Source organism: Chiloscyllium plagiosum, unplaced genomic scaffold, assembly GCF_037043375.1.
Source record: "Chiloscyllium plagiosum isolate Xiang-an unplaced genomic scaffold, Cpla_swu_hap1 HiC_scaffold_2, whole genome shotgun sequence".
NCBI classification, from domain to species: domain Eukaryota; kingdom Metazoa; phylum Chordata; class Chondrichthyes; order Orectolobiformes; family Hemiscylliidae; genus Chiloscyllium; species Chiloscyllium plagiosum.
Window position 1 is genome coordinate 35,524,425 of NW_028270140.1, and position 15,331 is coordinate 35,539,755.

Below are 15,331 nucleotides of genomic sequence, written 5' to 3' on the forward strand. Positions count from 1 at the left end.
CATATCAAAATCAGATGTTTTGTTTTATCAAATGAATGAATGCTGTTTTATTCTCCATCTTCATCTTTCATTTCTTGTTCCATTATCATCCACAATTGCCTTAGAGTATCATTCTTCTGTCATTTCTTATCTCCTTCCTTCTGCCTTATCATTGACCTTTTCTCGTGGTCTTTAACTCCCTCCAGCTGTATCCAACTGCCCACGCCCCTCCATCCTAAATTCCCCCTGCCTCTGTATTTGCTGAAAAAGCATTAAATCTCAAATTTCTTACAGTTCGGACAAAAGACTTACTCTGCTTCTCTCTCCACAGCTATAGCCTGGCCTGTTGAGAGTTTTTGGCTTGTCTATTGTGATTACAGATTTCCAGCATCCACTTGTTTTATTTTATTCTCATAGTTGAGACCATAATTTTGAAGTAAAATCCTTTTAATATAGTTGCTGCTGACAAATCTTGTTGACAATTGCCAATGTTGAGAAACTCTGTATGTTTTTATATATATGCACAAGCCTAGTCAGCAGGAAATTGAGAAACAAATTTGTAAGGAGATTTCAGTTATCTGTAAGAATAATAGAGTGGTTATGGTTGGGGATTATAACTTTCCAAACAAAGACTGGGACTGTCATAATATTAAGGGTTTAGATGGAGAGGAATGCGTTAAGAGTGTGCAAGAAAATTTACTGATTCAATATGTGGATGTACCTACTAAAGAAGATGCAAAACTTTACCTATTCTTGGTAAATAAGGTAGGGCAGGTGACTGAGGTGTCAGTGGGGGAGCACTTTGGGGCGAGCGACCATAATTCTATTGGTTTTAAAATAAAGATGGAAAGGATAGACCAGAATCTAAATTGGAGGAAGGCCAATTTTGACGGTATTAGGCAAGAACTTTCAAAAGCTGATTGGGTGCAGATATTCGCAGATAAAGGTTCAGCTGGAAAATGGGAAGCCTTCAGAAATGAGATAATGAGAGTCCAGAGAAAGTATATTCCTGTTAGGGTGAAAGGAAAGGCTGGTAGGTATAGGGAATGCTGGATGACTAAAGAAATTGAGGTTCTGGTTAAGAAAAAGAAGGAAGCATATGTCAGGTATAGACAGGATAGATCAAGTGAATCCTGAGAACAGTATAAGGCAGTAGGAGTATACTTAAGAGGGAAATCAGGAGGGCAAAAAAGGCACAGGAGACAGCTTTGGCAAATAGGCTTAAGGAGAATCCAAAGGGTTTTTACGAAGGACAAAAGGGTTACAAGGGAGCAAATAGGGCCCCTCAAAAATCAGGAAGGCAGCCTTTGTGTAGAGCTGCAGGAGATGGGAGAGATACTAAACAAATATTTTGCATCAGTGTTTACTGTGGAGAAGGACATAGAAGATATAGAATGTGGGGAAAAAGATGGTGACAGCTTGAAAAATGTTCATATTACAGAGGAGGAAGTGCTGGATGTCTTGAAATGCATAAAGGTGGATAAATCCCCAGGGCCTGATAAGGTGCACCCTAGAACTCTTTGGGAAGCTAGGAACGTGATTGCTGGGCCCGTTGCTGAGATATTTGTATCATTGATAGTCACAGGTGAGGTGCCAGAAGACTGGAGGTTGGCTAACATAGTACCATTATTTAAGAAAGGTGGTAAGGACAAACCAGGGAACTACAGACTGGTGAGCCTGACGTCGATGGTGGGCAGGTTGTTGGAGGGAATCCTGAGGGACAGGATTTACATGATTTGGAAAGGCAAGGAATGATTAGGGATAGTCAACATGGCTTTGTGCATGGGAAATCATGTTTCACCATCTTGATTGAATTTTTTGAAGAAGTAACAAAGAGGATTGATGAGAGTAGAGTGGTGGACATAATCTATATGGACTTCAATAAGGCATTCGACAAGGTTCCCCATGGGAGACTGGTTAGCAAGGTTAGATCTCACGGAATACAGGGAGAACTAGTCATTTGGATACAGAACTAGCTCAAAGGTAGAAGACAGAGGGTGGTGGTGGAGGGTTGATTTTCAGACTGGAGGCCTGTGACCAGTGGAGTGCCAAAGGATTGGTGCTGGGTCCACTACTTTTCATCATTTACTTAAATGGTTTGGATGTGAGCATAAGAGGTATAGTTAGTAAGTTTGCAGATGACACCAAAATTGGATGTGTAATGTAGAGCGAAGAAGATAATCTCAGATTACTATGAGATCTTGATCAGATGGGCCAATGGGCTGAGGAGTGGCAGATGAAATTTAATTCAGAAAAATGTGAGGTGCTGCATTTTGAGAAAGCAAATCTTAGCAGTACTTATACATTTAATGCTAAGGTTCTAGGGAGTGTTGCTGAACAAAGAGACCTTGAGAGTGTAGGTTCACAGCTCCTTGAAAGTAGAGTTGCAGGTAGATGAGATAGTGAAGGAGGTGTTTGGTATGCTTTCCTTTATTGGTCAGAGTATTGAGTACAGGAGTTGGTAGGTCATGTTGTGGCTGTACAGGATGTTGGCTGGGCCACCTCTGGAATATTGCATGCAATTCTGGTCTCCTTCCTATCAGAAGGATGTTGTGAAACTTGAAATTGTTCAGAAAAGATTTACAAGGATGTTGCCAGGTTTGGAGGATTTGTGCAATAGGTAGAGGCAAGAGACAAAGTCTTTTCCCTGAGGTCAGGGAGTCCAAAACTAGAGGGCATAAGTTTAGGGTGAGAGGGGAATGATATAAAAGGGATCTAAGGGGCAGCCTTTTCACGCAGAGGGTGGTACATGTTTTGAATGAGCTGCCAGATGAAGTGGTGGAATCTGGTACAATTGCAACATTTAAAAGGCATCTCGATGGGTATATGAATAGGAAGGGTTTGGAGGGATATGGGCCAAGTGCTGGTAAATGGGATGAGATTAGGTTGGGATATCTGGTCAGCATGGACAAGTTGGACCTAAGGGTCTGTTTCCCTGCTGCACATCTCTATGGCTCTCTGACTCTATGACACAGACACATAGGGACGGAAGACTCCCATTCAAGCCCTTAGTCACTGTTTTTTATATCACTGTTGACCTGTATCTTAAACTCTACCCACATGTCTTGATATTCTATTCCTGTGCACACTGTACAGCAAAACTTTAAAAACATTCAGCTTTAAAATTTTCCACTGATCACAATGGAGAGGCAATGGCCTAGTGGTACTAATGCTAGACTGTTAATGCAGAAATTGGGGTAATGTTCTGGGAACCTGGGTTTGAATCCTGCTGCAGCAGAAGGTGGAATTTGAATTCAAAGTTTAATAATGAATTGATTGTTGTAAACCTATCTGGTTCCCTATTGCCCTTTAGGGAGAGAGATTGCCATCCTTCCTTGGTCTGGCCTACATGTGACTCCAGACACACAGCAATGTGGTTGACTTAGCTGCCTGGGCAATTAGGGATGGACAATGTGTGCTGGTATGCCCTCATCTTGTGAATGAACAAAAAAAAATGCATATGAAATGGGACCAAAAGTAGGTTCGACCCTCAAACCTCCTCCCTCATTCTATAGGATTGTGGCTGATCTGCTTTGTTTCAAAACCCAAACTTCAATCAACCTCCAACAGCCCTTGATGGTCCTGCCTCACAACAATCTTTCCATCTCTGTACTAAAAATATTTAATGACCCCACCTCTACCACCTTCGGATGCAGAGTATTTCATCATTGCACAACCTTCTGGGAGGAAAAGAAACCTCTTCAGTTCTGTCCTTAAAGGGTGAACCTAATTTCAAACAGTGCCCTCTAGTTCTGACTAAGCAACAAGAGGAAACATTCTTCTCATGTCCATTTTGTTAAGATCAATTAGCATCTTATACACTTCAATCAAGTCACCCTATACTCTTATAAACTCCAGTAGAAACAGGGAGAGTGTGAGGACTGCAGATGTTGGAGATCAGAGTCAAAAAGTGTGGTGCTTGAAAAGCACAGCTGGTCAGGCAGTTTTTGAGCATAAATGTTGACTCTCCTGCTCCTCGGATGCTGCTTGATCAGCTGTGCTTTTCTAGCACCACACTTTTTGACTCCAGTAGAAACAGCCAAACTTGTCTAATCTATCCACATAAGACAACTCACTCATGGCAGGTATCATTCCAGTCAACATCCAATGAATCACCTCCATTGCATTTACATTCTTTTTTAAATAAGGAGACCAAAACATAACATCCAAGATGTGGTCTTACCAATATTCAGTATAACTGACCAAAATATCTTTATTTTTATGTTTAATTCCTCTCATAATAAAGGATATCATCCTGTTAGCCTTCTTGATTATGTGCTGTAGCATGTGATTCATGCACTAGAACACCTTGATCCCTCTGCACCTACAGGACTGCAGTCATGCTTTAAGTAATTCTCCGCTTTTCTCATTCTTCCTGCCAAAGTGAGTAATAATCAAAGGGGATATGTTTTATTCTCAAATATGTACCTCCTGAACTTGGTGTTGGCTGTGAACTTAGCTACCATGCCTTTGCTCAAATCATCTAAGTCCTTGATATAAGTTGTAAAATTAAGTCTTCAGCACAGACTCTGGGGTAATCTATACATGACGAATCCTGACAGTCAGACAAAGATTCATTTATGCATACCCTCTGCTTTCTTCCAGCCAGTCAATCTTCTATCCAATCTTCAAGCATTTTTTTGAGGTAATGCATCTGAATACATTAGACAGAAGTGGGTACTGCAGATGCTGGAAATCAGAGTCTAGATTAGAGTGGTGCTGGAAAAGCACAGCAGGTCAGGCAGCGTCCGAAAGCAGGAAAATTGAAGTTTCAGGAAAAGGCCCTTCATCAAGAATGAAGGCAGGGAGCTTCCGGGGTGGAGCATTCAATCTCAATTGACTCCAGACCCACATGCAAATTACCTGTTAATTTGTTCCACTTAATTCCCCAAAACACTCACTCTGCCACAAACATGTAGGAAACACAACAGCTAATTTGATAACAGTAAACTCCTACAATAGCAGTGTAATTATGATTCAGATATTGCGATTGCCAGATAGTCATAGTATCAGTGTTGATGTCTGCTTTGTTCCACGAAACCGGACGACACAAATTTTCTGTTCAACAGTGGTAACTTTATTATCGGACAGCCAGCGAGAGATTCAAATCATCACTAAAGTAGCCGAGTGCCTACTTGTAGTCACTCTTCTTCACAAATCTCTGCCTTACACCCAAAGGAATTGAACAAAGACTTATCAGTCACATGGATGATTGACATCGCATAACTTAAAGTAGGCAATTATGATTTCACAAAACCTGATGAATGTCGATGTCCTGAAATAATGTGTGAATGGACTATAGAAACTGATTATCATATTTTTCATGATTATGTGTTCATGGAAAGGAATTAAAGCAGAAAGGTTTTTCCTGCTACAAATGAGGAACTCACATACCTATGCTAATATGGAGGAGAGGTAACTGGGGGGATTCACATACCTGTTAATATGGAGGGGAAGTGAATGGGGATTCATATACTTATGCTAATATGGAGGGGAAGTGAGACAATGGGAGAGGAAGACAGCTAGCTGGGTTGGGGCCAGGGCTATTAGTCCTGTCTGGACAGGACAAAGGTCTTGTCTAAGCTTACTTGCGTGGAATGGGGGAATCCACGTGTGGATTGAAAGAGTACAGGCTTGTAATTGCTGTTATAGTAAGTTCTTTGGGTAGTAGGATTTTTAACCCTAAAATCCCCACATGCGCCCTGGAAGAGACGTAAAGCATGGAACGGACACCCCTGTGACATTTCAACTTCCTCATCAGCATAGCCTGGAGTTGTCCATCAGGATCATATGGACTGTGAGGGAATTGAAACGGGCAGAAGAGCTTTGGATAAACAAGTATACTGTGGATAGAACATGGGAGGCCAGCCTGGAGTGCATTGGAATCTTCAAGTTCAGAGATAACAAAGCATGGGTGAGGATTTCAACAGCAGAGGAGCTGAGGCAAGGGAAGAGTCAAGTACTGTTACGGAGTTAAAAATTAGACTGTCTTAGTCATGGTGCAAATATGTGGTTGAAGCTTATTTTCAGGAGAACTGTGGCATCAAGTTTGCAAACAGTCTGGTTCAGGCTCAGACAGCAATTATGGAGTGCTATGGAGTCAATGGCCAAGGAAGGAATTTGTGGGAAAGATCAAAATGCCTTTAGCCTTCCTAATAGTTTGTTTGCGTCATATTAATAATGTAGTAATATCACTAACGGCAAATTTACTTCAGGTGAAGTATCAGTATATATAAGACAACGCTTGCATTTTTGCCACATTTGTTTCCCACATTAAAATAGCGACTACACTTTAGAAATATTTAATTGGATATGAAGTGTTTTAGATTAGAATCCCTACAGTGTAGATACAGGCCCTTCAGCCCAACAAGTCCACACCGACCCTCTGAAGAGTAACTCATCCAGAACCACTTCCCCCTGACTAATGCACCTAACACTCTGGGCAATTTGGAATGGCTAATTCACCTGACCTGCCCATCTTTGGACTGTGGGAGGATAACCATGCAGACACAGGGAGAATGTGCAAACTCCACACAAACAGTCACCCAAGCCTGGGATTGGACCTGGGTCCTTGGTGCTGTGAGGCAGCAGTGCTAACCACGGAGCCACTGTGTCGCCCCAACACCCTGAAGTTGGGAAAGGTGCTATGAAATTGAAATTGTCAGATTTTTCTGAGGTGACATGTAGTTCCAGGAATGAATAGACCCAAAAACCTGATGAAAGTTGCTACAATCGACGTGAACTTCTTTTTGACTTTTTTTTTGCTTTTCTTAGTAGCATAAAGAGAGCTAGAAAATCTGAGATTAGTTATTTTTGCTTTACGTCATAGTTTCTCTGAGGTGCAATATTTCAATGGTTATGGTTAAAGTCATGTTGAGAACAATAAATTCAAACTTCTAGGAGATAAGTGCGGTTACCATTTGAAGGTGAATACAGACACAGCGAAAAGGAAAAAAGTTAATGGATAATTCAGTTATCCTGTGGGAGTATTTGATACCATATGTAAGATAATTCTGCCTCGATATGGGGGTATTTTTAGGTTTCAGCAATTATAACAGGCAGGACAAATATGGATCTATTGAAACCAATGGAAAAGCAAGTTAACTTGACAAATCCATACTGCAGACTCTTTTGTAATAAGGTCAACAAAGTGGCTTAAGGATTTTATAATAGGTTCAGTGAATTAACTTTATATTTATGGAACACCATTAATTTGTAAGTAAATGAGTTTGGCATCTCATCCTGTTGATGTGTATATGCTCAGTTGTGATGGCAATGGAATGATAACTCTCTTTGGAATGCAATCCACCATCAATTCTTGCTTACTTTAATTTTCTATAGAACATTATACAGTACAGCACAGGAACAGGCTCTTCAGCCCGCATGTCTGCACCAACCACGATGCCTTTCTAAACTAATCCCATCTGCGTGTACATTGTGTATATCCCTCTTTTTCCTGCCTGTTCATTTGTCTGTCTAAATGACTCCGAAAGAGTCATTTCCCTTGGCAGCATGTTCCAGGCAACTATCACCCTCTGTGTAAAAAACTTGCCTTGCACACCTTCTTTAAAGTTTCCTCTCTCATCTTAAATCTATGCCCGCTAGTGTTTGACATAAATACCTTGGGAAAAAGACTCTATGCACCAGATCTTCAGGTCCCCCCCTCAGCCTCTAGCAAAAACAATCCAAATTTGTCCAACCTCTCCTCATATCTAATACACTCCAAACCAGACAACATACTGGTAAATCTCTTTTTCACTTTGTGTACTTAATAACTTTACCACTTTTATAGAAGTGACTTCCAGCAACAGTTATGTAATAAATTAACTTTTTATCTTTTTTAAAACACTTGCCTTGCACACCACCTTTAAAGTTTCCTTAATTCTGTTGCGTATTTTAGTACTGCGACACTAAAAAAATTGAAAAGGAGCTAAATATAAGCTTATACAATTTTTAGTTCATGGACCACTCTGAGGAAATGTCTGGTATGTAGTCGCAACATTGGACTATAAGGCGCGGAAGTGTAATGTTACTTACTTTAGTTGTAGGAATAGAATTTGTTTTAAAAGGCATGAAATATATAAACGATGTCCAGAAGGATGTATGTCTCATAGAGAGGTGGTATACATTTATAGTAAAAATTAGTAAGGAAAATGGCATGTTGGTTTTTATTGCAAGGAATTGGACTTGAATAATAAGGAAACATTGCCATAATTGCACAGGGCATTGACTTGACCACACCTAAATACTCTACACAGTTTTGGACTCTGTATTTAAGGGAGAAAATAACTGCATTCAAGGCAGTACAGCCAGATTCACTAGATTAGTTTCTTGGATGTCCTGTAATGAGAGGCTGATTAAACTCAGCTTATAATTTTTGAAGTTTAGAAGAATGGAAGACAACTTCATTCTCATATTTAAGATTTTGCAGGGTCTTAACAGGGTGAACATGGAGTTCATTTTTGGTAGCTGGGAAAGCTAGAACAAGGGGACAAAGTTTCATAATAAGGGGCTAATCATTCAGGACTGAAGTGAAAAGAAATTTCTTCACTCAAACAGTTGTTAAACTGTGGAATTCTCCACCCTGTAGGGTTATGGATGCTCCATCATTGAATATATTTAAGGGTGAAGTAGACAAATCTCTGGCCTCTCAGGAAAACAAGAGATATGAGGAAAAACTGGAAAGTGGAGTTAAAGCTGAGGAACAACCATAATTGGATGAATGTCAGAGCAGATTTGATGGGCGGCATGGTCTACCCCTGCTCCTATTCTTATGTCCTTTTAAAATATTTCAGAACAACTGGTTTACAATTATGATATTTAAAAGACTTTTGGACATGAACAGGAAAGGTCTAGAGGGATATGGGCCAACAGCAGGAAAATGGGACCAGTTCAGTTTAGGATACCTAGTCAGCATGAATGAGTTGGACTGAGGGTCTTCTCTGTGCTGTATAACCCTATGAATCACTGGCTGTGCGTTTCTATTTTGTGGGAGGAGTCCATAAAAATGAGTCATAAATACAAGATTGTCATTAAATAGTTCAAGAGAAATGTTTTTACTCATGTCAGAATGTGGAATTCACCAATGCACAGAATGGTGAGATAAACAGCATTTAAGGTGAAGTTAGATTAATACGTGTGGGATAAAGAAATAGAAGATCAGCCTGAAATTTCACTTGCATACCAGGAACAGAATGTCAGGACAATTCCTACAGTTGCTCCACAATCCCATTCTGGGAAAATGTTGTGCTGGAAGCTGGGATTTTCATTCAACGTGACCAGGTTTTATGTGAGTTGGGTGACGAGTGAATGCACAGACTGCTAGATATGAAGGCAGGTTGAATGGATGGCTTGCCTTGATGCTCTGACTCAAGTTTTAGAAAAGAATAAACATACAAAGCCCTCAGGCCCTCACCCCTGATCACCTTCCATATACTTCCTGTGCTTCATTCATGCCAACTCATGCCACCAAACCTTTCTCTCTATATCATCTCATGTCTTATCCATCAAACTGATGCCATGGTTCATCATACCCTCCATGCTCAACTTTGCCTCATACATCCCCATGGTCCTTTATAGCCTGTTTTCCAGCTTAGTATCAGCCAATGTCACCATTGACTACTTTTGTTCTTACTTCCTACTGTTCCAGTTCACCCAGCATCCACCATCAGTAAATCATGGACCATTACTGATTTACAGTTTGTCTGTCTATCTTTGATTCCAATTTATTTGGGCCAGATCTGGGATAGTACAGTGGCTCAGTGATCAGCACTGGTGCCTCACAGTTCCAGAGATCTGCGCTTGATTCCAACTTCAGGTGACTTTCTGTGTGGGGTTTGTAATGTTCTCCCATGTCTGTGTGGGTTTCCACTTGGTGCTCTGGTTTCCTCCCACAGTCTGAGGATGTGCAGTTTAGATAGATGAGCCATGCTAAATTTTCCATAGTGTCCAGGGATGTGCAGGCTAGGTGGATTAGTCATGGGAAACGTGATGTTACAGGTATAGGTTAGGGGTGTGGGTTGCTTTCAGAGGGTTGGTGTTGGTTTGATGGCCCAAATGGCTTGCTTCCACACTAATGGGATTCTGTGAAAGCTCTGTCCTCACCCCATTGAAGTTTTCCATCTCCAACTTAACAGTCCAATTGCTCCTTGTTCTTTCCATGGTCAACCCAAACCTTATGATAGTGATCTGTGTCTTCTAAATGTACCCCTATTGAAACAAATCAATTTGGCTCACCTCATTTCCAAAAACCAAATCCAGCAATACCTCCTTTCTTGTTGAACTGGAAACATAATGATATAGAAAATTCTCAAGTCTCTGAATTTTTGCACCTCTTTTTCCTTTGCACTATTACTATTTGAATCTATACTTTAATAATTCAGGAACAGTCAAAGCATATTTTAACAAGGGAAAAGGCAGAACAAATAAACCCACACAAAAGACATAAAGAACACAATGAATGAGAAAAACACTGCATATGGCAATTGACAGGTGCAATTGAGAATCAAGTTAAATATAAAACAGGTCAACAGGCAGCCCACAGACAAGAATGTGTCCAGAGGTTGTCTCTGCAGCCCCACAGGCCTTATCCAACCCATATAAAAAAACAAGTAAGTGGATTTGAAATTTGCTGTTAGTTAAGTCTAAGGTATTTGTCTTCCATATTTACTGCTGGTAGGCTCACTGTAACGATGGATGATGCAAAAAACAGTATGAATGTGCATGATGTCTCACCTGTTTCCACAGAGTCCATTTTCCGTATTTGAGATCTTCCTGCAGTTGCACCTTCCTGCAGTTGCACCTCCCTAAAGGAGCATAAGATGTCAGCACTGGCTAGGAAAGATACAAGGAAGAGCAGCAGCACCAACAGCAGTGGTTGCTTATCAGGGGCATCTGCAGTAATTTGCGACTTCATAGAGCAAGTGCATCTCCACAGCCATCCTGAAGTCAATGAATTGTTCAAATTGCACTGTTCTGGGGGCAATAAGGAAGTAAATCTGAGTGAGGTAAGGGGTATATGTGGGAATAACTGAGAGGATGCAAAGGGCAATAGTGTGTGCCTCTACGACTGAGAGCGAACCAGGTATAAAAGGACATAAACATTTGTGTGGCATGATAGCTCAGTGGTTAGCACTAATGCTTCACAGTGCCAGTAACCTGAGTTCCATAACTGCCTCAGGTGACTGTGTGGAGTTTGCACATTCTCCCTATATTTGTGTGTGTTTCCTACGACAATTCAAAAGATGTGCAGGCCAGGTGAATTGGCTATGCTAAATTGCCCATAGTGTTAAGTGAATTAGTGAGGGATAAATTGGAGGGTAGGGGAATTGGTCTGGGTGAGTTACTGTTTAGAGGGTCGGTGTGGATTTTGTTGGGCTGAAGGACCTGTTTCCATACTGTAGGGAATATAATCTTGCCTGCACCCTCTTCCAGTCTTCCCAAAATCCAATCCACCAGGCAGGAAATACGAGGATAATACAGGCTGAAAGCCAATCTCCTTTTAGTCCCACGCTTATGTGAAACACAGACAGGATGGAGAGACTCAGCAAGTCAGGTAGCGTCTGCAGAGAAAGAAATAGTCAAAGTTTCCTGTCTGCTATGAACGCCGATAGCCTTATTGAAACGACTGATGGTGCAGAAAACAGTATGAATACGCGTAATTTCTCACTGTTTTTTTTTGTTGAAAATATGTTTGGAGATGAATTGCAACAGCTCAGCACACAAAACCCAAACTAAACGCCACGAACCAGCCGGCTGCTAGCGAAGCTACGCATGCTCAGAAAGCCAAGCTGTCGTCCCGAGTTTGGGTTGGAATCTCTCCAATGAGAGCGAGCTATGGTAGGGTGCGCGCACGCCGCGTCAGTGGGCGTGGCCCGCGGTTGGGCTCGAGCACGTTGAGTCGGTGTTCCTGCTGCTTCAAGATGGCCGCTCAGGACGAGCTCAGTAAGTTTATAGCGAGAGTTAATGGAGGATGAGGGAGGGGGAAAATCAAGAAGCTTTTATTTATAATAACCATAATAAAAAGAATCGCACTCTGACATCACCTTACACGAAAGGCCACTAGAGTTATTGTAGTGAGTTCGCAGCCTTATTATTTGTGGTTTTTAATGTGTCTTTTACCTACTAATGAATCCGAGGAGTTATTTTAACTTTAAGTTTCTAAAAAATATATAATGCCTTTTCTCTTTAAAAGATGAGGTGTCCAGGACCCATATCCATATGACACCGTTTGAGGAAAAAAATGTGTGGGCCCAGCCCCTGCTACAGTGAAGCACTTTTAAGCCCAGTACTGTCAGGGGTTTAAATTACTGTTGGATAACTTCCTAGACGTATTTTTATTTTGTCAGTAATTTTGAAGGTAGATTACAAGCTGTGATATTGCAGGCCTTTATTAAAAGATGCCTTCTAGATGCTTTGGTATGAAATCAAAAGTGAAAGTCCCTGGTAGCATTTCTATAAAGAAAAGAAAATAAACTCTCATTTGAAAAGAAACATATTATTTACACCTGTTTTAATTCATTAGTTTACATCTTAACACAGTTCAGTACATTTGCCATTTTCTTCCACTGGATGTGCATATCATCCTTCTGTAAATTGGAGTTAGATTTTTGAGGAAGTGAGGACTGCAGATGCTGGAGATCAGAGCTTAAAAATGTGTTGCTGGAAAAGCGCAGCAGGTCAGGCAGCATCAAAGGAGCAGGAGAATCGACGTTTCGGGCATAAGCCCTTCTTCAGGAAATTTTACTGAAGAAGGGCTTATGCCTGAAACGTCAATTCTCCTGTTCCTTTGATGCTGCCTGACCTGCTGCGCTTTTCCAGCAACACATTTTTAAGTTAGATTTTTGAGGCCTTATGGTTAAGACTGAAACATTTAGACAATGACCTGGTGCAAACCCATTGCATCAGGTTTCCTTTTATAACTATCAGACCATAACATAAAATATATGCCTCACTTGATATTATGCTACATAAGCTAGAACCCTGTGCCATTTCTACTTCCTAGTTCTCAGTATATAATTGTGAACTTGGGTCTTGTGGGAAGGTAGTGTCCTTAACTTTGCTTCAGAAGAGATGTTCTCAAGTGTGAACATTTTTGAGCATATTGATTAAAATACTTGTAATTGTAAACCCTAAAATTGACTTGTGTGTCTTTCAGACCGTGAGGGTGGTGGGGTAAAGTATCTAGTGTTTTCCAGCCCTGTTTTCTATTTTGTGATCACAAGAAAAGATGGCTGAGCTTAACTAAAATACCCTTTTTCACTTGCTTGCACTGTCTGTCACAAAAATCTTCATTTGGGTGAGGTTACAGGGATGTCTGGATGGTTGCTGATATGTTCTGAAAATGCTTAACGTTCCACAATTAAGCTTGTCTAAGTATTTTTGAAAGTATGAAATTGTACTATAGCCTGGATATAGAATTCACATCACAATGATAGCTTAGATAGTGTTTCATTTCAGACTTTGCCAGTTTTATTGAAACAATTACATGCTGAAAAAAAAAGTTACTACATGGACTGTTAAACTAGAAGGGGTTAATACATTTAATGGGAAAAGAGTGATGCAGACATGAGGGAAAGGTGATCAGAGAGATATGGAAGTAGCATCAGAACATAAAATGATTTGAAATTTGTGTGGAATATAAGCACCCTTATATTTCAGGCTGGCGGTTATTTTGTCTATTGTAAATTCTGTAGAAACTTTAATCAATGAGCTCAAAAATGATAAACCATAAGAAGAAAGCTTGTATGTTTATAGTTGTAACCTGATGATCAAAACTAGATTTCCATTATTAATTCAATTCTGGGTATCTATTTAAATGTTATTACATTTTAAGGCTTTATTATATTTTGAATAAATTGATATGTTTGAATTGGCAGTCTGTGCTTACATAATTAAGATTATCATTGCTTATTACTTGGTGGCATTTGTAATGAGGAGAAACAAAATTAATATTGACACTGAACATCTCTATACTTTAATCCTTTGTAGCAATGATTAAATTTAATTCATAGGTGGACTGGCTGTCTAGTACATTCTATAAATTGAAATAGAGAGTCTGATTACTCACCTTGAAAGTATCAGACGTTTTCATTGCTGTAGAGGAAAATGGGACGTCGCTGAAGACATTGCGAAACATTGGATATAAATATGGATTAGCTGTCACTATAAGAAGTTTAATATATATTAGAGTTAAACACCAAATGATTACTTTGGCATTCTAAAAACAAATTATTTTAGCCTAAAATACATAATGGATCAGGAAAGCAGAAGACACTTAGATTTAATACAACAATATCTTGTTTGTAAGCAAATAAGGGGTTGAAATACTAGTTCTTCTGGTGGAATACAGCAGGAAGGACAAGTTTCATTAATCTGAATATTGTGTTTTTAATTTTGTTTATAAAATGAATTTTTTTGTATACAATTGTGAATTTCACTATGATGTGAATTCTAGTTAGTTTATCTTACGGACAACATTCCTTCTGCCCCCAGAAGATGCAAATCAGGTGATCCTTAGTCTAATTTACTGGCACTTCCCTACATAACAGCAAAATTTATGTACTGTGAATTGATTTTAGATATCCCAAGGAAATCATATTTTGCAGGACATTAAAAGAACATTAGTATTTCATAGTCAGTGGATATGCCATAAAGCTTTTTACTGACCTCAGTGAGAGCTGCCTGTAAAGGTTCAGCAGTCTTAGTGGTGTGGATTTCCCCTTCCTAATGTCAGTTTAAAACTGGCACCACGTCAAGGGAATCCTCAGGCATTTACCATCGTGCAGGAGAAGCAGCCGATTGCACTAACATATTCTCACAGGTGACAAATCAAGAAAAAAAGAAAAACTATCTTTTTTTCAATTGTTAACCTTCTATAGACAATGAAATAAATGGTTGGAGCATACTAATGCAGAAACCTGACATTTAACAAATATGAATTTTTTTTAGAGTCATTAAAGTTGTGTCAGTAGTAATTAGGAACTCAATGTGCAACTTTTTAAGGTTTTTTTGACAGTGAAACTAAAAACATACAAGTTGAAGTTTCTCCTCAGTTTACCACTTTGTAATTGATTGCAAACTGGAGGAACTTGAGCAGTTCGTCTTCTAGAGAGGGATAGAATCACTGACCGCAGTTTTGGATCTATGTGCTTAATTGTATATGTGCAGAATGCACTGTCAATTTCAGAGGATTAGTGGTGATTTACATTGGCAGTTTTGTCATCATTACAATTGCAATGTCTAATGTGTGAATGCTCTCACCATGTTATCATCTGTTGAAATGTAAAATAAAATATTGATTTCAAACACATCTGTAGAAATTTACATGCTTTGACAGCAGTAATATCCAAAA

The 15,331-nt window shown here is 39.8% G+C and overlaps 1 protein-coding gene across 1 annotated transcript in view; it reads left to right on the top strand.

The window, feature by feature from the left end:
* The first annotated feature begins 11,864 nt into the window (after window positions 1-11,864).
* ecpas (Ecm29 proteasome adaptor and scaffold) overlaps window positions 11,865-15,331 on the top strand; it is a 114,535-nt gene continuing 111,068 nt past the window's right edge. Inside the window, exon 1 of the mRNA XM_043716135.2 lies at window positions 11,865-11,922. Coding sequence (XP_043572070.1) covers window positions 11,901-11,922 — 22 coding nt within the window. The 5' untranslated portion in view covers window positions 11,865-11,900. The remainder of the gene's footprint in view (window positions 11,923-15,331) is intronic.